The 23,960-nt window shown below is 47.3% G+C and overlaps 1 protein-coding gene across 2 annotated transcripts in view; it reads left to right on the top strand.

Moving 5' to 3' along the window:
• LOC143331960 (protein jagged-2-like) overlaps window positions 1-15,460 on the top strand; it is a 47,380-nt gene extending 31,920 nt beyond the window's left edge. Inside the window, exons 10-26 of one of the 2 annotated variants that reach the window (XM_076749133.1) lie at window positions 797-910; window positions 2,010-2,056; window positions 2,865-3,038; window positions 3,140-3,290; window positions 3,403-3,567; window positions 4,059-4,172; window positions 4,668-4,781; window positions 5,114-5,227; window positions 5,408-5,524; window positions 6,143-6,170; window positions 7,759-7,844; window positions 8,421-8,534; window positions 8,688-8,803; window positions 8,905-9,168; window positions 9,852-9,983; window positions 12,163-12,322; window positions 12,581-15,460. In XM_076749133.1, the coding sequence (XP_076605248.1) occupies window positions 797-910; window positions 2,010-2,056; window positions 2,865-3,038; window positions 3,140-3,290; window positions 3,403-3,567; window positions 4,059-4,172; window positions 4,668-4,781; window positions 5,114-5,227; window positions 5,408-5,524; window positions 6,143-6,170; window positions 7,759-7,844; window positions 8,421-8,534; window positions 8,688-8,803; window positions 8,905-9,168; window positions 9,852-9,983; window positions 12,163-12,322; window positions 12,581-13,092 (2,522 nt within the window). In that variant the 3' untranslated portion in view covers window positions 13,093-15,460. The remainder of the gene's footprint in view (window positions 1-796; window positions 911-2,009; window positions 2,057-2,864; window positions 3,039-3,139; window positions 3,291-3,402; window positions 3,568-4,058; window positions 4,173-4,667; window positions 4,782-5,113; window positions 5,228-5,407; window positions 5,525-6,142; window positions 6,171-7,758; window positions 7,845-8,420; window positions 8,535-8,687; window positions 8,804-8,904; window positions 9,169-9,851; window positions 9,984-12,162; window positions 12,323-12,580) is intronic. The other variant, XM_076749136.1, reaches the window with a different exon arrangement.
• The last annotated feature ends 8,500 nt before the right edge of the window (window positions 15,461-23,960 follow it).

Below are 23,960 nucleotides of genomic sequence, written 5' to 3'. Positions count from 1 at the left end.
TAAAGCAGCGGGGCGATGGAAACTGTGCAAGAAATGGAACCCCGTCAGACATGAACTCCACCCTCTGCGTGTTCTGGCAATTCTACGTTAGGAAACAAATCTGAGTCGTTTTCCTGTAAAGTTCTGAAGATGGTGACCACACTCCACCTCACACAGGGTGACATATACATTTCACAGACTTTAACTGGTCTACTCTGTGGTAAACTCCTCATTTAATTATGATTTATAATGCACAGGAAAGTAAATTTAGTTTAATAACCCATGAAATACTGTGAACGAGCCTGTTGTGACTTGTAGAGATGCTCCCTTGATTTCAGAACAGCCTTTTTTAAGAATGTATCTTCACTGTTCTTCCTCGTGAAAAGAGGAAAATGTGGGAGCGGACACAGGAATTAAACATCTTGTCAGTTCTTGACTCTGTATTGAGGGCGAACACCACCGCTGTACTGATGATGGTCATCTGTCACTGAGCTGCAAAATGAGTTCCTTCACTGATGCGCCCTTTAAAATGTACTGCAGAGCTCCAAAAGTCAAATATGGTGCATGAATTGCAGCTCAGTCATTGAGGAACGAGGCCCAAACAGCATTTTTGCAACATTACAGATGTCTGAAAGGGATGTTTGTCGTCAACAGAAGCAGAAAGCAGCTGGAAGTCAGAGGCCGTCTTTGAGTTCTGACGTCCAGCCGTCTTCTTCATCATTTCATTGCTGTCCGACGTGAAGCTACGCTTGGTGATGGGGCTTCTGAGCGGCTTCTTGGCTCTCTCGTTCATTCTCTCTGTGTCTCCATTTTGCAGACGTTAATGAGTGTGCGGAGAAGCCTTGCCTCAATGCTTACTCTTGCAAAAACTTGATTGGTGGATATCACTGTGCCTGCTTTCGTGGATGGGTGGGCCAGAACTGTGACATCAGTTAGTATCAAACCAGCTAATCATTAGCCTTCGGCCTCTTTCCACCTGCCTGTAGACCCGGAGTCCTCTGCGCTAGCTAACATCTGTTCCACTAGCCTCTGTAACTTTAAAGGCTAAAATATGTTTCTCAGGTTTTTTGTCCATATTCTCAGATTAACTATATCGTAAATTTGAATCCTTTATCAATTTAACCAAGAAAAGCAATTCTTATATTGATAGCATTGAACAGCTTCAGCCTCTGACAGCATGCTAATGGCCAGTTGTTGCTGGCAGTGCTAGCAAAACAACCTCAGCTTTATTTTGTTCATGCATTATCTTGCACAGTAGTGAACGTTTCACTACTGCTCCCATGAGGCTTTGTAGGTGTGCTAATGGCAACTCAAGGCATATGTCGTTAGCTAGCTGAATGTTAGCAAAATGAACTTGTTTAAAATGGCAAGTTTAAATTTTACTGTCTCGTACGAATAGTCAATCCTAGAATGAGGACTAAATGACAGCAGCTCCAAGAACAACTGTTAGAGCAGCTCCAATAAGGTTTTCATAGCGTGCTAACGGCTAAGACTCATGGCATACTGAATGCTAGCAAGATAAGCTCAGCTTTTTCTTGCTTGAAATGAGAAGTTCAAATTTTACGATCAAGAACGCTTGTAAAGCCTCATTTATCTACAATATGGACAGAATGAAAGAAGCCCTGTGTGAGAAAATCTGCTAAGTTAAAGATGCTAGTGGAACAGAGGTTAGCTAGCTGAGGGGTCTGGACTTCAGCTCTCTGTTCACTTTCCTGTCTCTTTCCTCTCAGATGGCTGTGTATACCTGCCACACCCTGGCCTATTTCTTCTCAAACATCAGACTAAATCTGACTTCTTCCCAGCTGTTGTCAATCTTGAGACGTTGAGTCTAGTCTTGATTTCACTGCGTGATCTCCCTGCACGTCTGAATCTGCATCTAACATTTCATGTAGGCATGGATCACTCCGCTTTGGTTGTGTTGACCGCTGTTCTTTAAGCAGCTGCATGTTCCAGCACCAGTGCATGTTCTGCTTCCCAGTTTGTCAAACTGTTGTTTTCTGATGTTTTCTCTGCGTCTGGTTTCTTCTCAGATGTGAACAGCTGCCATCGTCAGTGTCAGAACGGAGGGACCTGCAAGGTGAGATTCAGGAATGTGTTCTCAGTTCGTAGAGCTGTCATAACACAGAGGGCTTTGTTGAATTTATTTATTGTCACAAACATGAACTCGATGATTGCTGAGCATCAAAAAAACCTGTCAGAACATAAAAGAATATGCTCGAGGGGGACGTGGATTTGGAACATTGGTTTAACACCTTGTACTGCCTATGAAGGTTTATTGCGTTTGTAATATCAGTGAATGAGAACAAAATAAAGGTGCTGACAGTAAGATTTTAAAAGTGCAAGCAAAGGTTTTGTTTTGTTTGTGAATAATTCCTCTGGGCGGGTTCACCTTCAGCTACAACTGCGTTAGTCAAATTCAGCTACGTGAAAATTCGTTTTCATCTCCAACCCTGATTGGACGCTGTGTAAAACAAAGAATGTGATCACTCGCTAATCCTTTCTGAAACTAAAGACAGCACAAAAACAATATATTTAATGTTTGAGTTCATTAGCTTCATTGATTTCTGTAAATATTTGCTTATTCTGAATTTGATGCGTCCTGGAAAGTTGTTCATCAGCGAGGATGGATATCCAGGTCCAAATACTCCCAAACCTCTGCCTGTCTCCCTTGATGTTCTTAAACTTGTCATTAAAAGAGCCTTTGAACGTATCGCGACACTGAGCTGGGAGCATGTTTTGGGATGAGCTGCTGGCTGCTTGAACAAAACCAGAAAGTTCTTCTTTTACGAATAATTAAATAAATTGGGCGCTCTGCAGCTTTGATCGCCTCCATCTGAGTGAAATGTGAGAGCCTTGTTGTTGATCACTTCTCGTTTTTCTTCCAGGAGGTGGCCAGAGGCTACCAGTGTGTTTGCCAGGCGGGCTTCGTGGGTCGGCACTGTGAGGTTCAGAGAAACCGCTGTGCCAGCAGTCCGTGCAGGAACGGTGGCCGCTGCCACGCCCTGCTGGACGGGTTCATGTGTGAATGCCCGCAGGGCTTCGCTGGCACAACCTGTGAGGTGAGGACGAGATCCAGCCGGTGGAACGACCTGTAACAACAGTTTGCTGCTTACACTTGTTGGTGAGGACACACCTTTACCTCCCTGTTCTCCATCTGCAGGTGCAGAATGACCCATGCAGCCCGAACCCATGTCACAATAAGGCCCAGTGCCACAGCCTGATGGGAGATTTCTACTGCAGCTGTCCAGATGATTACGAGGGCAAAACCTGCTCAGAGCTGAAGGACCACTGCAAGACCAACCAGTGCCAAGGTAACGCAGCACCTGGAGAAACCTCACGTCTGTGATTCAGCATGTTTGAATGAACCAGCTGGAGGCGACACACATATGCTTTCCATTCCAACTTTTTTTCTCTCACCCCAAGTGATTGACAGTTGCACCGTCGCCGTGGCAACCAATGACACACAAAAGCGGGTGTGGCACATCTCGTCCAATGTGTGCGGACCCCACGGCCGCTGCATCAGCCTGCCCGCCGGGAACTTCAGCTGCTCCTGCGAGCCGGGATTCACTGGCACCTACTGCCACGAGAGTGAGTCATTATTAGCTCAACACACAACACTCAGACTATATTTATCACCAGTTCCCCTCACTGGGAACCGCATGATTCTTACGGTAATTCAGACTCCAGTTTCACTAATCGTCACTCTCTTAGTTTAGATTATAGCAGACGGGAAAAAACACAAAAAGGAAGTCCGGAGGAAAACATGAGCAGGGAAATGCATCCAGAGAGCCGTGCAGGAAAATCCTTTCACACTCGATGGCTTAGAGGTTGTAGTGTGAGATGTAGAGTTTGTTTTGTGATATATTCACATTTCAAACAGTTAATCAGACAGTGTCACTGTGACAAAAAACTGAGCTGCAGCACTGAAGTAGTCAAGAAAATGAAGGAACACAACAACATGTGTGCATACAAGACAAAAACCAGGAATCTTTTGGGAAACACTGGGAATTCTTTGCACTTTGTCCTCATTGAAAACTGAATGATTAAGACATAAATATCTGTCCTCTGTCCTCCTGCAGACATTAATGACTGTGCATCCTCCCCCTGTAAGAACGGAGGCACTTGCATCGATGGGATCAACACTTTCCAGTGTTTCTGCCCAGACGGCTGGGAGGGCAGCCTGTGTGATGCTGGTGAGTGTCTGACTGACAGAGCTGAGCTTCTGGGGTCCATGTGAGCAACAGCACAAGCAGACAAGTTTCAGGGAGCAGCTTTGCTAAGTCTGTGAGTCACATATCGTGGGAGAGTGCATCACTGGCCTACAGCAACGCAGCAATGATCAGCAGTCTGAGAATCCAACAGAAGGCAAAACAAAGGAGGCCTTGTTTTGGAGATGAAAGCAGATGGAAAAATGTTCACTCAGCTGACTGATTCTAAATCTGTTTTGTCACCAGCTTATACATTGACTTGCATTGCTCAGTGTGCACATTTGCAGATGACACCATTACTTATGTTAATGTTTAGAGGAGTAAGTCGCACAAAAGCAGGAACACTTTAATTAGAGAATGTAAAACTCCAAATTGACTGCACACAAATGATGGTCTCTATGAAGCATTTGATGTGTTTGGTTATAACAAACAAATCCATATAGGATCAATGCCCTGACCCACTGTTTGACTTTGCTCCAGATGTGAATGAGTGCAGCAGGAACCCCTGTCAGAACGGAGGCCAGTGCGTCGATCTGCTCAACGACTTCTACTGCAACTGTGTGGACAACTGGAAAGGAAAGACCTGCCACTCACGTGAGTGAACATGAGAGACCGCCGAGACAGAATGACCGAATGTCTTGTTGTAAGATGAATTTTGATAAGCTGCAGTCGTTTGTGTGCTGGTGAAGCTCTCATGAACGCCGTCTTTGTCCTTGGTTTCCATGTTCTCGCTCGTGTCAGATCTTATTTTCTGGAGCTAATTCTTCTGTCTGAGGCGTGACGTCCTCGCCGGCTGCTGTGCAGGCTTGTTTTTTCTCTGACGGCGTCTCTGAAATGCGCTTTGGAGCCACTAATTAATCGCTACTGAACACTGGCACAGAGTCAAATGTTTGAAAAGATCTTTTTCCCATGTTTCCTCGGTTCAGGTGAGAGTCAGTGCGACTCCACGACCTGCAGTAATGGAGGGACGTGTTACGACCACGGAGACTCCTTCTTGTGCAGCTGCCCCTCAGGCTGGGGTGGCAGCACCTGCAACACAGGTGAGGCACTCACTGCGCTCTAATTACACTGTTATGGCTCTAATGATAGCGTAGTGATACGGTGGGATATTACGACCTGTCAGACGGCGATCGCAGGCGCAGGAGCAGCCCTCCGTCTGTGGGCTGGTCCCAATAAAACCATCTTCACCAAAGAGGATCTTCTTGTTTTTTGTTTTTTAGCCAAGAACAGCACATGCGACTCGGGTCCGTGCGAGAATGGAGGGACGTGTGTCGGAGGGGGAGACGCCTTCACCTGCATCTGCAAGGACGGCTGGGAGGGACCCACCTGTGCCCAGAGTACGTCCCTGCTAGTCACAGTATACATTATGGTGCAGACGCACTGGATCCACAGATGGATGTCAAGCCCACGGATCCTGTTCATTTTGTATGCAGAGCAGGAGGTCCGGCTCGTGGTGCATGACGGATACGGCACGGCGAGCTGGCGGACGAGTCGCCATAATCACGACTCGTCCTTAACTTTATGCAAAGTTAGCGACGCACCAGGCTCACGAAAATCACATCAAACCTTCAAACTTCCTGTTTCTCGCCTCAAATGTTTCAGAAACACATTTTGGTGAACCTTTTAGCTGTAATACGAGAAAGTTTGTGATCCAGCCGCCATGTTGGAAAATGGACGAGCCAAAAACAAGCATCACCCAACTCCAGATTCAGTGATCCAGTTCATTCGTTCATGCTGGATTCTGTGTTTCTGTGCTGTTAAATCTGGTTTTATCACTTGAACGAAGGAGTTCAGCTCCCTGTTATTTCATTTAAAGTTCGATAAATGAAGGTTTTTCCTGTCGTAATTATGACTTGGACGATATTCCTTAACGTTCTGGGAATTTTGGGGGTTTTGTTGGGAATCGAAATCTGAAACTCCCTGATTGTCATTCGTTTTTCTTTCCTCTCTCACAGATGTCGATGACTGCAACCCACATCCCTGGTAAGACCTCTTTTCATTAGCATGAACCTCTTTTGTCCCTGCTGGCTGTGCTTTGTTTTCATGGCGGTGCAGAAAGTTCAGTGCTGGTTGAAGAGACGTTCGATGTCGATGTCATTTAAAGTTTCCCTCAACAGACTTTTAATGCCTGTATTTAATCTCTTTCATTTAAAAGAACTTAAGTTTTAGTTAGTTCAACATTTTAGTTTGGTTTGTCTGTGCTGGTGTTGGAGTGGGACGATGATGTTCGACTGATACAAACGCAGCAGAATGGACTCAGCTGAGCTGGTCTGGACGGCAGCCCTGACTTCTAGTGACTCTTTGTCACTGCAGCACCTTTGATCCTCACCTTCACTGGATAAACTCCAGAACAAACTACCTGAGGTGCATTTTTTCCACTTGGAAGAGCTTCAGTTTCTCAGCGACTCCCACTTTTTATCCTGCAAATCTGGTTTTGTGCTCCTGATGTTCCACTAAAGGATGCAGATGTGGAGGTGTGAGTGCACGAGTCTGAAACTGTGACTCAGTGTGTGTTTGTGTGGGTAAATGTGTTTGAATCAGCGTGTTTCTGTGCACATGCCTCTTTCTTTCCAGTGTGAAAATCTGTAAAACTCAGATTTTTGCTAGTTTTTTTTTGGTTTTGGACTGCTGGTCGGACAAAACGAGACGTTTGAAAGCATCAACTTAACATTTTAGTGACGAAATCGGTAGAAAAAGACACAAGTGGGGGAAAAGTAGGAGTCTTGACAGCTTCTGTGGATCAGAGACGCTGCCCCGGACAAAAGCCCCCCCCCCCCCCTCCAGTGACTGACAGGTGGATTAGCGGTGGTTTAATTTGGGCGGAGGGGGTGGAGGGAGGGCGTGAAGAGACGCTCCTCTCGCCATTCACCGGCCTCGACCTGGGGGTGGCTGTGAGGAGTGGAGGTGTTGGGGGGGCTCAGTATGTGGTCAGCAGGGATTTACATATGAAGTCTGGACATTGATCAGGGATCAGAGTGTGTGGAAGCTCTTTGGCCTGCAGCTCAGAGGACAGTGAGACAGACGGAGACTCTGAGACGTTGATTTCTGCAGAGCTTTGTGTGATGTCGTAGCCTTCGCTTCACCTCTGAAATCTGTGAAAATGAATTCAGAGAGGAAGATGTGATGGTGAATGTCTGATGTCGGTCCTCACATGAAACCGCTCATGTGAACTCCTGAAAAAGGAGGGAACCGAAAACCATCGACTACGTGTGAAACCGCTGAGTTCAAGCTTTGATTTCCACTGAATTTCTGCAGGATTTTCGGTTAAAGGGTGAGTCACAAGTTTATGTGAGGAAGGTTTCCACTGGCATGAACTGACATTCCAGCCGGGGGCATCAACAGCAAAATCAGCTCTCGGAATCAAACCTATCAGCGTGCAGAGTTTTTCCATGGAAGGATTTTAGGCCGAGATCGTTGATTTACAGTTTGTACGAGCCCACCTGTCAGGAGCCGAGTGCTCGCCCCCTCGGGGAAGAGATCTGAAGGAGCAGCTCACTTTTCGGTGTCTTTGAACCTCTCAGCTCTGCCGCAGCAGTGAGTTCACGGGTTTCTTTCTGTCTCCTTTCCGCAGCTACAACGGCGGCATCTGCGTCGACGGCGTGAACTGGTTCCGCTGCGAATGTGCCCCGGGATTCGCCGGACCGGACTGCCGCATCAGTGAGTCCCTGGGAACCGGAGGGGGCGTGTGGAGGGGTGGGGCGGGCGGGGGGTCAGAGGGTAAAGGCCGCGGCGGGGGAGCGTGAGCCGATTGTTTCGGGGCGACAGATTAGGAAGCCTTTTAGGAAGACGGTCTTAACCTCTCCCCTCTGCGCTGAGCCGAGGTCAGAGCCGAGGTTCGTCACACGGGCCAGTGCGCTCTCCCGCGGCCTTCTGGGAGAAATCTCCTCAGAAAAGCCCTTTCAGAAGCAGAGTGTTATCCAATTGAAGCGTTTCAAACCAAAGCCCGTCACTCAATGAAGATATTTGAATATAACATTCAAACCTCAGAGCTCAGTTTCTTCCTCTCGGCTGGAGTTAAGCTTCAGAAAGGCTGAGATGTTCCGCTCCAGACTTCACGTGTGACGCACCAGAAGCATTTTTCTCATCACGTGGACATAAACACATTTTTCTGATGACGCTCTGTTTCGCTCTGCACATTATTTTAAGGTGTTTTATAACAGAAATCAAGAAGAACTCACTGTTGTTATCTTGAATGAGTGAATGTGCTAACAGCTCTGTGGTTTTCTGCCGCAGACATCGACGAGTGTCAGTCGTCTCCGTGTGCCGAAGGTTCCACCTGCATGGATGAAATCAACGGCTACCGCTGCGTCTGTCCTCCGGGACACGCTGGTCCTCGCTGTCAGGAGTGTGAGTGCAATCAATCTCAGCCACGGCGGCGTTTTCCGGGTGTGGCTTTGCTGCCGTGTTTGTGTTTCTGTCACCGTATTGATGCTGGTACGTGAACGTTAAACTCGACATCTGAACCGTTTCCTTTGTTCTCGACCTTCTCCTTCTGTCCAGTCATCGGACTTGGGAAGTCGTGTCGTCACGCCGGCCTGCAGTTTCCTCACGGCAGCCGCTGGGAGGAGGAGTGCAACGCCTGCCAGTGTGTCAACGGATACGTCCGCTGCTCCAAGGTCAGGCTCGGCGGGACGATCGGGGTCATTTTACCAAAGTATCAATAATCTGAGCGTTTGTTTGGCTGTTTTCTGAGTGACAAAGTTAAATGCTCTTCCAGGTGAGGTGTGGGCGTCGGCCGTGCCTCCTCCCCAAAGCTCCGCCTCCTCCTACGGACGCAAACCCTCCATCTTGCCCCGGAGGTCACGAGTGCGTGGAGCATCAGTTCCTCACCTGCTTCTCGCCGCCGTGCCACCAGTGGGGCGTGTGTTCGACGCCGGACCCCCCGACGCCGCTGCACACCCAGTGCGAGCCCAACAGCGGATACCTTGACAACAGCTGCGCTCGCATCACGCTCATCTTCAAAAAAGACAAAGTGCCGCAGGTGAGGGGCTGCCCAGGTGGATCATGTGGTGTGATTGATTATGACGAGAGCTGAAGCACGTTTAAGTTTAGGTAAATCATTAAAGTTATTTAAGTTTTAAACTAAAATTAAAGAAGGAACTTTCACCCAGTCATTCCTCATCCTTTCATGTCTCAGCGTCACAGCAGTGCATCTGAAATCATTCTCCTCCGACCGCATCGTTAACGGTTAGCAAAGGTTAACGATGTCCACGGTGGATAGAAAGTGGTTTCAGACGTCCTGTTGGTTCAGTCTGCAGCTGTCTGTAGGGTTGAATGTCTTCTTCTTTGGTGGAGGATAATGATGTGTAGTATGTGATAAACGTCCAGTTAAAGTGAGACGACTTCCGTCTTTTCTCTGCTGTCAGTCCAGATGCTATTTCTGTTGTTTACTACTGTCTCATGAAACCTTAACTGGCCTCCTGCGGCGGGCCTGAATAAAGTTTTATGAATGGAAATGAATCTATGCCTCTGACACAGATGCTGATCTGAGATCTGAGCCGCAGTCTCCCTGCTGGGCAAAGCTCTCTGATTGGCTGCATCCGAAACAGACTTAAGAAGAATTAGAAGCTGATTGTTTCTCGCCGGCAGTGCAGATACTGATCTGTGTTATCTGTGTGTGTGTGTGTGTGTGTGTGTGTGTGTGTGTGTGTGTGTCTCTCACAGGGCACCACTGTAGAGAACATCTGCTCCGAGCTGAGGTACCTCCCCGTGACTCAGACACTGGCTGAGGAGCGAGCGCTGCTCATCCTCTGTGACCTGTCCTACTCCAACAGTGACGCCGTGGAGGTCGCCATGGTGATTATTACACACACACACACACACACACACACACACACACACACACACACACTCAATGTTGGGACTGGTTTTGCTTTAAAGCTCTTTAAAGGTGCACCGCTTTTGGAAGCAGCTAGCAGCTAATGCTAGCATAACCCCCACATCGTCTTGTTACAGGAAAACAATGTTTTTCTTACAACTTCAGTCTTATTTTCTTAGTCTGGTTTCCTGTTTTTCATCAGTTTTTATTAAGTTTAGAGATAAAACTGAAAGTGGGCACCAGGAGAGCACACAGGAAGTCCTGCAGGTAGATCAGGTACAAAGAAAAACCCAAACCCACCTGCAGCTGTGGGAGCCGCTGCCTTTCCTTCTCCCACTTTATGAAATCTCACTTAATTTGTCAGTGCAGATCATTTCCAGAGGAGTCCAGAGAAATCTGAAGCTTTTTTTTTTCAGAAGGAAAATGGAAACGATGGAGGCGTTTGAAGCTTTTAGCAACATCTGGATGAGATTTAGCTTTTAGCCGGAACACCTTGCTGATCTCTGCTCTCCCGCTTCTTCTTCTCCTTTTTCTTACCCTTTATTCTTGTCTTCTCCGCCCCTCTTCCTCCTCTCTCCTCTTTTCTCCTCCTCCTCTCTCTCTCGGCCACCCAGACTCGGGGGAAATCAGTCACCTCGGGGCTCTAAGCTCTTAATGGAGGGGATTAGTTCTTGCTCCTCTGATGTTCGCACGCCCGTTCTGAGCGACAGATACAGGAAAAGGAGTGGCAAACCTGACAACCACCCAAACCCCACAACAAGGCTTTCATAAAGAAAAACCTCCCTCCCTCTCGCCGCCGACTCGTGTTGCAGCAGAATGTCAGCGCTCATCTCTGAGTGCGGGTGAAGTCTTTCTAATGTCAGAGCGGCCGAGTCGTGTGGATCCGCTGTCGTCCGGAGGCTCTGGGTGTGTTCGTAAAGCCCTGAAAGCCGTCAGCGCCAAACAAGTGGTTCAGTGTGTCTCAGCGTGTGTGGGAAAGAATGAGGAGCGCTCGGTTCGCCTTCGCCGCCAGAGTGAGGCGTCAGAATCAGGAGATCTTCAAGTGGCTTCAGTAACGCTCAGACGTGCTTTAGATCAGGCGGCTTCGTTTGTCCTCAGAAGTGATGAACGTTCATCAGGAGCGACAGTTTATTCAACACGTGACAAGAAGTTTGTTGAGCTGAAAACAGAAGAATGAATTCATCAAATTCAAGTTTGAATGTGTTAAATCTAATCAAAGAACACGTGAAGAAGTCTGGGGGGTCCACGTGGGCTAATGGTTGAAATGAATTAGTGTCGTCCAACCAAAGGCGAAAACGCTCGCCATCACAGGGAGGGAAAGATGCGACAGCCAATCAAATAACAGCCTTTCTGCTCCACTTTCTATCGAACAACAGTCTCAAACTTTAAGGATCAGCTGTCAGCGAGGATCCGGCACCGAGGCTGCACCCTGAGCCTCGATTGGCTGCGATGTGGCCTGTCAGTCACCTGGGGGGGCGGGGTTAGAGGTGTGTGAGCGAGCTGCTGATTTCCTCCGAGGAGAAAAGAGGAGTGTTCGTCCCCGGCCGGCAGGCAGCACAGCTGGCCCGTTCTCCATTGTTTGTCCTAATTGAACTGCAGAGCACACAGATAATCCCCCTCGCCCCCCTCCCCTCACCCTCAGCACCTTATTAGGCAATTAACCCCACCCTCTGTGGTCTCAGCGGGGGGGTCCGCGGCCTGCCAGATGTTAGCATGAGAATCTCTTTTATTCTGGCTCTCTTTTTGTTGTCCTGCACGGCCTCGAGCGAGACTCTGACCGGTTGGCGAACGGCCTTTATTTTCTTTCTCTACTGTCCTGATTGAATCTGCGCCGTCGGATTCTTCCCTGAACGCAGCGCTTTTCATTTTTCACACGATTAACACCAGCAGCACAGTTCAGAGCAGGGAGCAGAATCACCTCTTTAACGCAACAAAGCACCAAAGCCACACTGGTCTGCTCACGCTGGCTCTGTTTTCTCAGGGTTTGAAAAGATTTTTATCACATGAATTAAATTAACTGCAACAAACGTCTCCCTGGAAAACAGGAAATTATTATCAAAGCTTGAAAAATGGTAATTTCATGTTTAATAAGTGTGATTATTGGATGTTATACCTGCAAACGAATGACGTCCTCCATCTTTGTCTCTGCGTCTTCAGTCCTTCGAGCAGGACGGACGGTCGAAGGACAGCGATCGAGGACAGATCCAGAAGGCGGCCAGCGCCATCATCGCCTCCCTGTCCAAACGCCACAACAGCACCGTCATGCTGGCGGTGGTGGAGGTCAAAGTGGAGACGCAGGTGGAGTCGCCACCTGTTGGTGAGTTGCATAAAGATGCTTTTTGGTTCTCTTTCACGTTTTTCAGAAATGTGCTGATTTGCTTCATTTATGCTTCATTTGAAAGAGTTAGCCTGATGTGTTTAGCTTAGCTTAGCTTAGCAACAAAGGGCTAAAATGAATCCTCTAGAACATGAAGTGATTGTGTTGGCTGGAGGTTCTGGATGTAGCTGCATTTGTTGGACGTCTCAGGTGCTCTGTATTCTTTCCTCTAACACCTCCTCCGCCGTCCTCCTCCAGGTTACCTGGTCCCGGTGCTGTGCGTCGTCTTCAGCCTCCTCTGGATCTTCTGCATCGTGGTTTGCGTTTGGTGGACCCGCAAGAGGAAGAAAGAGCGTGAGAGAGCGGCCCGATCCGAGGACACGACGGTCAACAACCAGCTGGAGCCGCTGCGGAGCAACGCCCCGAAGGACAACCGCGACAAAGACATTCAGTACGAATGCAAGAAACTGATGGGCCCCTCCGACAGGACGTGCGACGGGGCCGAGGGCGAGGAGGAAGGGGAGCAGGAGGGGGAGCAGGAGGAAGACGAGGAGCGGGCGCTGGGCATGGGGGACAAGTGTCCGCCACAGAAGTGCTCCATAGCGGGGGCGCAGGACAGGGGGATGATGGGAAAGGGAGGGGTGATCTGCACGTCGCGCAGCGGTCCGGTCAAGGCGCCGCATCGGACAGCGTACAGCCCCAAAGACAACCGGTGTAAAAACCTGAACGCCGCCAAGCTCAGCGAGGACATTAAAGACCACTATGTATGAACGGCGGAGGAGGACGGACGCTCCCGCATCGAGACAAAAACTGCGACGTCTTCAACGTCGACTCTTAAAAGCACCAAAAGTGAAGATTACAGATGCTTTAATTTTCTATTTCCTGTTTGTCTCACCTTATTTAAGCCGTCGGCCTGCAGCGCGGAGGCTCGTTTCACCAAAAACCACCAAAAAAACACAGAAAAACGACAAAAAAAAAAGACGGAAAACAAACACGACGGCTGGTGGATTTTCTGGATTTCTGCTGGAATCAAGAAGACGTTTCTTTTCGCGGCTCCTGATTTGTCCTGTTTACAGACCTGTTGTTGCTGTTCTCCTCTCGCTTCCCTTCCTCGTCTGAATGTGGAGATCTGATTGGCTGGCAGCTGTTCACAGTGTTTCTGCTGTTTGGTGCGTTCGGCCCTGCCTTAGCCCAAACCTGCGGGCCTTTTCTACACCGTCTTCATGTCTTTTTATTAAAAAGGAAAAAGCTAAAAAAAGGTTTTCTATACTTGCGAGTGGCTGAACGTTGGCACAGAGAATCACTGTATGATCCGGCATGAGCGTTTTTGTTTACATTCATAAACATCTTTTCCACTTTGTGTTAAAGCTCCTCACGTATAACCTGTTAGAATAACTGTCGCTGCTTCCTGCGAGTCTCCATGATGATTTTTCAGTATTTGCTTTGGTAGAAAAGTGCCTTCAGCCCTGACTTCCTCCTCCTCTCTCCTCCTGTAGACCTTATGCAGAATTTAAATACATATAAAGGGAAAGATGTCCTCGTAACAGCTCTTCATACCACACTAAAGGTTATTTTCTTTGCGATGTACATATGTAAATGTGAAAAAAATGGCTGTGTATATTTGAATTTAGTAACTTAAGTGATGCTTTGTATCATAGTTATTCTAAAGAAAACGTTTTTGTGGTTGTTTTTTTAATGATGTCATTCCGTTTCTCGGTGTCTGTCGACACTTTGACAGGTTTTATACAGACTTTTCGGGCTGCGTCCACCGAATCACGAGCGTCGGCTTAAAAGGAGAACAGATGATGATGGTCTGTCTGCGTTGTGATTATTTGTTTCAGCTGTCTGGAGATCCGCTCAGGGTCTGCTGCGGCTCAGCAGCCCTGCAGATCCTGCAGCCACATGCAGGATTCACCTTTCTTTAACAGCCATCTAAGTTTCAGGAATCTATTTTAAATAGCTTCTGCAAATCACCGTTTAGTTTGATGTTAATTCAGCGGAGTGTGAAGGCAGTGTGCTCGAGACGTTTGGAGAGAATGACGTGGGCCAACCCTTCAAAAAGCAACCAATCGACGTTCACCGCTGCTTTTCTAGATGACGTTTTCACTCAAATACAGACATTTCATGCTGGTGTCTCACGTCAAAAACGCCTGAAAAACACCCCGTCAGGATCAGACCTGCAGCAGGGACACCTTTGGTTTGTAAAGTTACAGGTTTTTCTCCCTAAAGTCTGTAGAGGTGAGACGATGTGATTTCATTTCATTCGTTTGGTTTCATCATTTTCTGTCTGGTCTCAGTTTGAGGGACGTTTTGGTCGAAGCTCTGCTGCCTCATCCTGACCTCTCGATCGGGGACTCCAAACAGCACCGAATGAAGCCGCCCTGCGCTGTGTCTTAGACCAGCGCTGACGCTTTCTATCCTCTTCTTTTTTTAAAGTAATTTGAGGTGTAATTCACCTGATTCAGAGCACAAAAGCTAACACCCCCCGGCCCTCCCCTCCCCAAAGCCCCCTGGACCCCCTGGATGAACAGAAAGGTTTCAGGATGCTGACGATAAGATCCCAACATGTGATCCAGCAGAGCGCATGTCGGCTTATCACTGACAGGCTGCTGGCGCCCCAGAGTCCACAGCGTGGAGACGCCGCGCAGGCCGGCGGTCTTCAGTCAGCATGAAAACCTGCTCCTGAGGGTCCGAAGGGGGTCGAGTCGCAGCCCGCCTCTCCTCGTGTATCTATTCTGGTGTAATGAAGGGAACAAGTTGTGTTTCGTTGATGTTGTCGTGGTTGTTGTCCAGTGTTTGTAAAGAGTCTGTTTCTGCACTAAGAACACACAGGAGAAGAGAAACGTTTAGCATTACCTCCACAGCTGTAGTGAAAGAAAGAGTCACATATCGTCACTATTTGTGGATGAACATTATGTTTTCAATATTTTATGTTTTTGTTAATAACACTGATGCAGATCATGTAAAACCCAAATTCATACTCTGTCAGTAAATCTTACGTCGTGTAAGTCCCACAGGAGGGGCTGAATGTGCAGAACATTGTAATTATTTTGTACAAAATTTGGTAAAAGTCTTGGTTTGTTAGTGGAATTTTTTTTGTTTGTTCTTAGAACAATCCTATTATTTATTAAAGTATTTTATACCAAAGTTTTCTTCAGTTTGTCGTTTTTAACTCAAGATTTTACAGCTTTCTTATTGGCTGTTGATGTTGTCCTCATAACTGACCCCTCACTAAGACCCACAATGCATCAGTGGAAATTAGGATTATTTTCAGGCAGTGGGACCTTGATTTGAGACAAAAGCAGTGAACGCCACTAACCGCTTTAATTATTTTGTAGCTCTCCAGACTTCATGTTAACGCCATGAGTTGGGTGAAAACTCGGACTTTTGACTTTTTAATGTTTTCAGATGACTTGCATGAACATCAGAACCCCAGAAAAGGGTCTTAATTGTTGATTTCTTTGCTACAAGATACTTACATGATGTAAATCCACAGACTTGAAATTGTCAGTTTGAAAATTTAGTCTTAATGCAGCCATGGGGTAGCCAATCAGCCATCTCTCTGCCTCCCGCCTCATTTAGCTCCAGGCCAATGAGGTGAGTCCTTCGTGCGCCTCCAGCTGCCCCTTTAATGACACTGTGGGAAATGATTAACATTAGCCGGCTCTGCATGAAAGCCTCCCAGCAGCTGTGCTGGATCTCCATAATGCTTGCTGGGACGTTACGCTGTGTGTTCATTAACCCGGCAGTTGTTTTGGGAAGAATGGGAAACGTGTCTGGAATCCTGGATGGCGTGGCGTTCGGGTCACATGCGTGTTCAACGCACGCTCACTGACCTACTTGGAGAGAAGTACAATGAGGAGAAGGAGGAAGGCCAGTGGTGGCGTTGGGGTCGCATGTCGTCCTACAACGCTGGACGTAAGCTGAGAGCAGATCCCTGCAGGAGCCGCCGCAGTGAAGGTCCACACAGGTTCAGGTCTTCATGCTGCATGTTGGCCATCATGGTGTGTTCAGTGCCAGAGAGCATGTGGAGCATTACACTGAAACACACCTGGATTAATCACCATCTGCACTAGTTCAGCATCTGAGCTGAAAGTTCACAAAACCATCTGACCACAAAGTCAGATGGTTATTGTTCTGGAGCCTATAATGATATCAAATTAAATGTCTTTAATTTATCCCCAAAGGGAAATTCATTCACTGCTTTAGCCATAGATTAGCCACAGATTTTCCTCATACATAATAATATATGAGGAAAATCTGTAAGATTAAGTACTGTAAAGAATACTTGCCATGTTTTCTAGCTTCTCTGATGGGCTGCTATTCACAAATTGTGATTTTTTTGGCAAAATTTCTTTTAGCCCATTTATTGTCGACCGCAGGTTGTTATTCTATAAATAGGAACAAGCCGACGTCCATTTTCTTCGACTTCAGCCTCAGAAAGCGCTCAGAAATACAAGCTCATCTGTGACATTTGAATGCAGCCTCAACAGACAGTCACTCATTGGCTGTCTCAGTGGTCACTCACTCATGTGTGGTCACTGATTGGCTATCTTTAGGCCAGGTGAGCCAATGAGCAGCAACGCTCTTAAACTGGTGGCGGGAATGAGACGAAAACAGGAAGTAGCTTCTTCGCGTTATTTTCACCGAAATGACGGAGAGGAAGAGGAAAATCCAGCGAGTCCGTGAGATGTGGAAGAGGAAGAGTTTGAACTTTGGTGAGTTTTTGGTGAAGTTTGTCTTTAAATTTGTATATTTATCCGTCTGTATGGAATTAAAAAGTAGAGTTAAGTTTATTAGTAGTAAAGTTTTCTAGTATTTCAAGCTAAGCAGGATTCGTTTTAGGGGTGAGGCCTCACCTTTAGCCAACTTCTTCTGCAAAATGTCCACTTTTACTGCTTTTAGCTCCAACTGCTGTTTATCCCATTAACACTGAGTAACTGATAATTAGACTTCACTAACGCAGGTTAATGAAAACCTGTAAAACAGCCATGAAAGTACACAGACGCTGTGTGTTGAAGCTGCTTCAGTGACTGTGTTCATTATGTCTCAGATAACAGACAGAAAATGAAGATTTCTGTCTCATGATTTCACTGAACAAAGGTAAATCCACCAGTTTCATCCTTGAAATGCGTTCAGTAAGCCGACACAGCAGCTACATGTCCAGTTTTTGTCCCCGACCTTCTGAGAATAGCTCTGTTTACAGTGTTAGCGTTAGCATCTGTCCAGTTCAGTGTCTGCATTCAAACATGCTTCAGTCCTGAATCTGTCCACGTGATTGGACCACGCTAACTGATGTGTGACGCTTCATGGCAGAGCGTCGTGGCTCCACGCTCCACTCGCTGCTCGTCCTCGTGGATCACTTAAACGAGCAAACAAAGCCGTCTCCACCGTGACGAGCTTGATGTTTAACTGAGGGTCTCCATCTTTGCGTCCACACAGACGATAATCTGCCCATAGGACGGACGGCTGCCATGCCACCATCACCAGGCGTGCAGGGACAGCAGAGACATCTCGTCTCAGGTGAGTCATCAGGTTCACCAGAGCGCAGACGCTTTGATGGATGGATGGACAGCTTGGTCCAAGCTCTGTTTTAAGGTCAACGCTCATGTCCTTGTTCGTAAAGCCCCACAGAAGAATTCCACATGGAGAATTAATTATTGTTTGTATGAAAAAGAAAAACATGAGGCTGAAGAGCGTCTCAGTTTGAGACGATGCTGGAGTTTAACGGGGAAAACTGGCAGAATATCATTTATTTGTATCATAGGACATTTTAAACTGTGTGACGGTCTGCGGTGTGTTTATGAAGACTTCTAGTGAAACTGTAGTCAAACTTCAGCTTTTCCCTGTTTTGCTGGACTGAGAGTCCCGTCTGTGGAGGTTAGAGACCACACAAAGCTGGACTTAAACCAGAGGGGGACTGAGGACGCTCAGGCTCTTCTCATGTGTCTTTTTCGGGTAAAACCACATCTGTAGCACAGAGGACACTGAGGACATGTCTTTGGTATTTCTCTGGCTGACTCCACTATTTAAACCTTTTGGCCTAAAACACAATAATTCTTTGATTATTTTACTGTTTTCCCTTCTGGCGGCCTGGAGAACGCTTTGAGACTCCCGGGACGCAGCGTGTTTTTCTCACTGATTTTGTTGACTCATGTTTTGCTGACTTGGTCATTTTTCCTTGATATTTGTGCTTCTGTCGTGGGTCAGCAGGCTTCGTAGGTAAATGGTTTTTGTCTGTTTTAAAGGTTGTTGTTGATGTACCATTGGGAGTCTGTGCAGGACGTTTTACTTTGAAACTTTACCGGATTCTCTGCACTGTTCCTGTGTCTGACTTCCTGTCTGGCTCCACCTGCTCTGTCTTGACACATCGTCCACCTAAAATAGACTCGGCGTATTCTTCACCGAGCAGAGACGCTTCTGAAACAGAGGCAGAACGCGGCCGGTGGAACTGAATGGCTGCTGACCTGCTGCTCTGACGCCGCTCAGCGTCTAAACACAGTGACCCAGATATGATGAAGACGGTCGACTCACACACACACACACACACACACACACACACACACACACACACACTCAAACACTCAAACCTCAGCCCACACACACCTGTTTTCACCAGATCACCGGCAGCATCTTTAACCTCACACACTCCAGTGATGATGAAATACCGCCACAGCCGCCGGTGCTGGACCAGGTCCCTGAGGGTCTCTGTGTCAGGATCCAGCTCAGGGCCAAAAGCTGCTCGCAGCACGTCACCCCCTAATAAACACTCTAATGTTTCCACCAAGGAGCGGCGCAACCTTTATGTGAATTTAACCTTCAGGTAAATACTTTAAAGAGGACGCAGCCGGAGTGACTGACGCGTCCTGTATTTTAGAAATCTCATCAGCCTTTATTATGTTTTACGTTTCCTCAGAAAAACATTAAATAGTTAGTTTTCGTGCTTGTTTTCAGGTTGTCTGTTCTCATGAACGTCATATCTCAGGAAGGGAAAGTCTTCAACGTTCACTTGGACTCAACAATGAACTAATTAGAATTTGGTGCTCAGGTCAAAGGTCACAGTGACGTCATGCAACATATTTTTGACCGTAATACCAGAATTCATGCGCTGATCCTGACAGTTTCACACCAACGTCTCAGATTTACGTTACAGAATTTGTTCCTTAAAACTGGCGTCAAGTCAAAGGAAAAGAAGAAGAAGAAGAAGAAGAAGAAGCTTCTTCAAATGAAATGAATCTGAAATGACACTGTCATCACATCGTTCTCTGTCCCTCATGTCAGCTGAACCCTGATGTCCCGATCGGATGTGTTCGAAGCAGATCGAGCTCAGGGTTCGGCAGCGAGGAGGAGGAGGTGAGGGAAACTTGAACAGGGAGACAGGGAGGGAAGCAGGAATGCTCGGCGGAGCTCCTGAGGACAGCAGGAGAGCCGGATTCCTCCTCGGAGCAACCACGCCTCAGCCTCTCAGCTGGCGGTGAGCCCTCCGACTCCTCCCAGGGTTAGGGCCGCGTCCACATGTTCAAACGGAGATGAAAGGCCCCCGGTAGGAAGGTTGTCGGTGCCAATACCAACCGCCTGCCAAGTAAGCCCTGCTTAGCGGCGCTCTCCCAGATGTTCTCGACGCTGAATATTCTGCTCCTCGCCTCTCCCCGGGGACGAGGAGGGAGCCTCCGCTTGACCCTTTCACATCAAAGTGTGGAGGAGGACTCAAAACAATGAGGACTTCCAGAGAGGGAAGGAGCGAAAGTGTGTGTGTGTGTGTGTGTGTGTGTGTGTGTGTGCGCGCACAGTGAATCAGTGATTTAGGAGGGTAAGAGGTGGGCTGGGCCCCTCGTCAGGACGGCTGACGTTAATGTCTGTCCTGTGGGTACGAAGCCAGACTGCACAGAGAAGGCCGACACATACTTTGAGCCCACGCCCGCGTCCTCCAGCTCAGAGCTTAATCTGCGCTGTACTGTACGTACACGCAGAGCAGTTTGACTGTCTGCTCGGCGCTGTTCGCACACGAACACACACTAGACTGCTCTTTATATTACACAGAAAATAAAGGTGTCAGCCAATCACGACACAGCTGCTCGTGACGCTGACGGACCCGTCGATCGTTCGCGCCCCTCGTCGCCCTCCAACATGACAGACACGATGAAGACGAGCTCGAGGACGCCGCTTCCCCATGTTTGACTGAGGGCGGGGCAGCTCAGCAGAGACGCCGCGCTGGAGGCCCTGAACCAGCTGACAGGAAATGTCGAGTGAGGTGGAGGAGGAGGAGGAGGCCATCATCACTGGATGATGAGCTTCCTCAGACCTTTTACTGAGTAAGCGTTTGAACTGCCGGTTAGTATTTCACGTCCCTGGTGTGTGAAGGCCTGAACAGAACTCACACAACTACATAAAAACACACACTTGTGAAATATTACTACTGCATAAATGTGTGTATTGCATTTTACTGCTGTAGATGTTTACGTTTGAGTAGTTTAATGTACAAAAATGCTTCATATTCAATAAGATCATCATGTTAACTGTAATCTGAAAAGTAACTGTCGTAGAGGAGTGAAAACTACAGTATTTGCCTCTGAGATGAAGTAGAAGTGGAAGTATAAATACAGGTACTGCAGACTTGTGCTGAGGTAAATGTACTCAGTTACATTCCACCTTTGAAAAGTACAATATTTCCATGTGAAGTGGAGGCATTAAGCTGCACTCAATGGAAAATGAGCAATAATAATCCCGTTAATTCGCTGCATAACCACAAGCGTTGGTCCGCTCGCGCCTGATTCAAAGGATGATAACAGTTTTCCAGCAGGAGCCGCTTTCAGATCAGCCGGATTTCTCCCTGATAGCCGTCCTTTGTGTTTTCTCAAAACACTGAAACAGGAGGCTCAACACACTTGTCTGAGTAAGCAGCAAGAAGAAGTCATAAATTAAGACGTGCGGTGTTCCGCCGGGCGGGAGAGTTCGAGTAACTCCATCGCCTTCTGAAATGTGAAGTTTGATGCGGCACGCCTGGCTCACATGCTCACCACCCAAGGCTACGCATTTTATAGACAAGCCCGAACTGAGAGAGGAACGCCGTAACTCCCAATGCCATCCACCTATTCATCACAACAAATGGACTGTTTCATGCTGGGTTTCCTTCAAATGAAAGCCGTGGAGACGCTTCCACAGGGAGGGGACGCGGCTCCGCTTTGTTTTACCGTCAAACGCTTTGTCTCGCCGCGCTGACGTAGTCGCACACGGTTCATTTGTCAAAGGACGCGAGTCTGAGAGCGTCGCAAACAACAGAAACAGCCTGAAGGTGAAAGGGAAAGTTCAGCTGCAGGTGATGGCCATGAAAACACACACGCACCAACATTTCAGTCACTTCTTCCAAAGCAACGGCGAGGAGCTCTCACTGGTGTTGACTTTGGCGCCCCCTGTGGACAGAAGTGGGACTGTTTCCTGTTGGAAAGATCTTGATTTGCTAGCTCGTGCATTTATATATACCATTCATATTGTTCATATTACAGTGATTTTACAGCATATTTTAATCATAATTCTGCAAAATAATAATTAATTTATATCCTATTTTAATATATTTAATTTCTATTTTAAAGTTTTTTAAATGCGTACCTTATCTTTAGGATATAATAAATATATACACAATATACGTATGTATTTATACTTGTATTTTCTGTGTGCGACACAAGTGTACATGTACATAAAAAGTATGTAGTATGTATTCTGATTTAACTAGTATTGAAATATGAATATTGAAGTTTTATGTATGGATACTATATAATAATAATCATAATAATCATAATAATGAAAATAAGCCTGATATATTTGATATATTGTGTCAATCTGACAGTGTGAAACAGATCTACAGATCAGACTCTGACCTGCACACACACATGCACACACACACACACGCACACACACGGCGCGTGGCGAGCCTGGACCTTACGTCATGCCATTTGCACGCGGTGAGGTCGGGCCCCGGGGCCTTTGGTTGAGACAGCGTGATGGATGGACGGACCACTGTGTCATCAGTTGGCCGGAGGTGCAACAATAAGGCTTAATGCGTGATTAAGTCCCCAATCAGCTCTCATTACGAGTGAGCACGTCAACCACGAGTGCAGCGCGGCTCCCTTTCAGAAAGCTGAACCCTGCGTCCAGACCGGCCCTCGGCCCCCCTCGTCAACCCGTCCTGTGGCTCCACCGGCTTCTGCTGGTTTAGTCTCTTTGCATCTTTGACTCTGTCGTCATTGGCCGCCGCCCGTCGTCTTATTCAACGCTTCGACGTGCGAACTTTCAGCGTGAGTCAGCACATTTTGCCTGCGCTGCCTTAAAGTTCTGGCTCCAGCACTTGGAGTTCAGCTGTCTAAAACATGTAGCCCGAGGCCGAGGTGAACAGCCACCTGACAGCCCTTCACAGATACTGAAGATAAAGAGTGTTCCAATCTGATAACCTGAAGAATCAGCCCCGAGGTTGGAGTTTCAGATGGGTGTGTGTACTGCTTATTTACCTTTACTCTCCTGAGTTTTGACTTTTTCATTGGACTTCCTTCTACTCTAAAATAGTGAAGGGCTCAAGTCGGCAGCAATCATTTAACAGTAGTGACAGCTACAGATTACCTGACCTCAGCCGCACTTTTTCTGTCATTTTTAGTTTTTCTGTAGCTGTTTTTCATGCATGTAGCTGCGTAGCTATGAGGGAAGGTAACGTTCACATTCTTAATCCCTCCTACAAAGCTCTGATTGGTTGTTTCTTCAGAAACAGCTGTCAATATTGGTAAAAATAGACATGATATGGATGGTAAATCAGACTGCAGCTCCCCAGAAAGTCGTGAATGTCAGCACCCACCAAAAAATGAAATGACTGAGGACATTGGCGCATTATTCACATGGTGAGACTGGACTGCAAGGAGACGCAAAACAAGTCCAAAGAGACACAAAGTGACAACAAAAGATGCAAAACTGACTATGAGGAGACTAAAAACGGTTATTATTAGTATTAGTTAGTTAGTATTATGCTAATGAGTGGAACCGTGTGCCCTGCCCTGTGTCCTGCAGCAGTAGGCTCAAATCAATCCAAATCCTAATGAAGGTTGGAGTGTAAACTTACTACCACTTGTATACTTTGTAAACAATATCTGCTGTATATCTGCTGTTAACGTGGGAGGTGTATGAGACGGGTTTCCGTGACTGAGACTCTCTTAAAGACACTAACGTTCTTTAAAGCAGGGCGCCATCTTTTCCCGATCAAACGACACTCGTCGCATCCGCACTCCCCTGACGAGAAGCCTCACACTGATCCGTGTATTCCTGCGTTCGGCCACATTTTATTCACACGCAACCAGTTTTCTGTCACGTCTCACACGTTCTCTTCCCCGCGCTTTCGGCTCGCCTTGCCGCAGCTTTCATCAGACTCCAGCCTTCCATCTCCCTTCGCTAAAACCGCCAGATCTGGTTTGTGCCAGGCAGCACCTCTGTAACATTAAATCTGCCTCCTCCTGTCTCTCGTTAAGCTCCGTCCTCTGTGAAGGAAAGCATTGTCTTGGACTGTGTATCTCTGGCCACATTTCACACATACCGCTTCATGCTACCTGTCCATCAGAGCTGCACCAGAGGCGCTAGCTGCAGTGCCACAGTACGATAGGAT

Source organism: Chaetodon auriga, chromosome 14, assembly GCF_051107435.1.
Source record: "Chaetodon auriga isolate fChaAug3 chromosome 14, fChaAug3.hap1, whole genome shotgun sequence".
Taxonomy (NCBI): domain Eukaryota; kingdom Metazoa; phylum Chordata; class Actinopteri; order Chaetodontiformes; family Chaetodontidae; genus Chaetodon; species Chaetodon auriga.
This window is presented reverse-complemented; position numbering and strand designations above follow the sequence as displayed.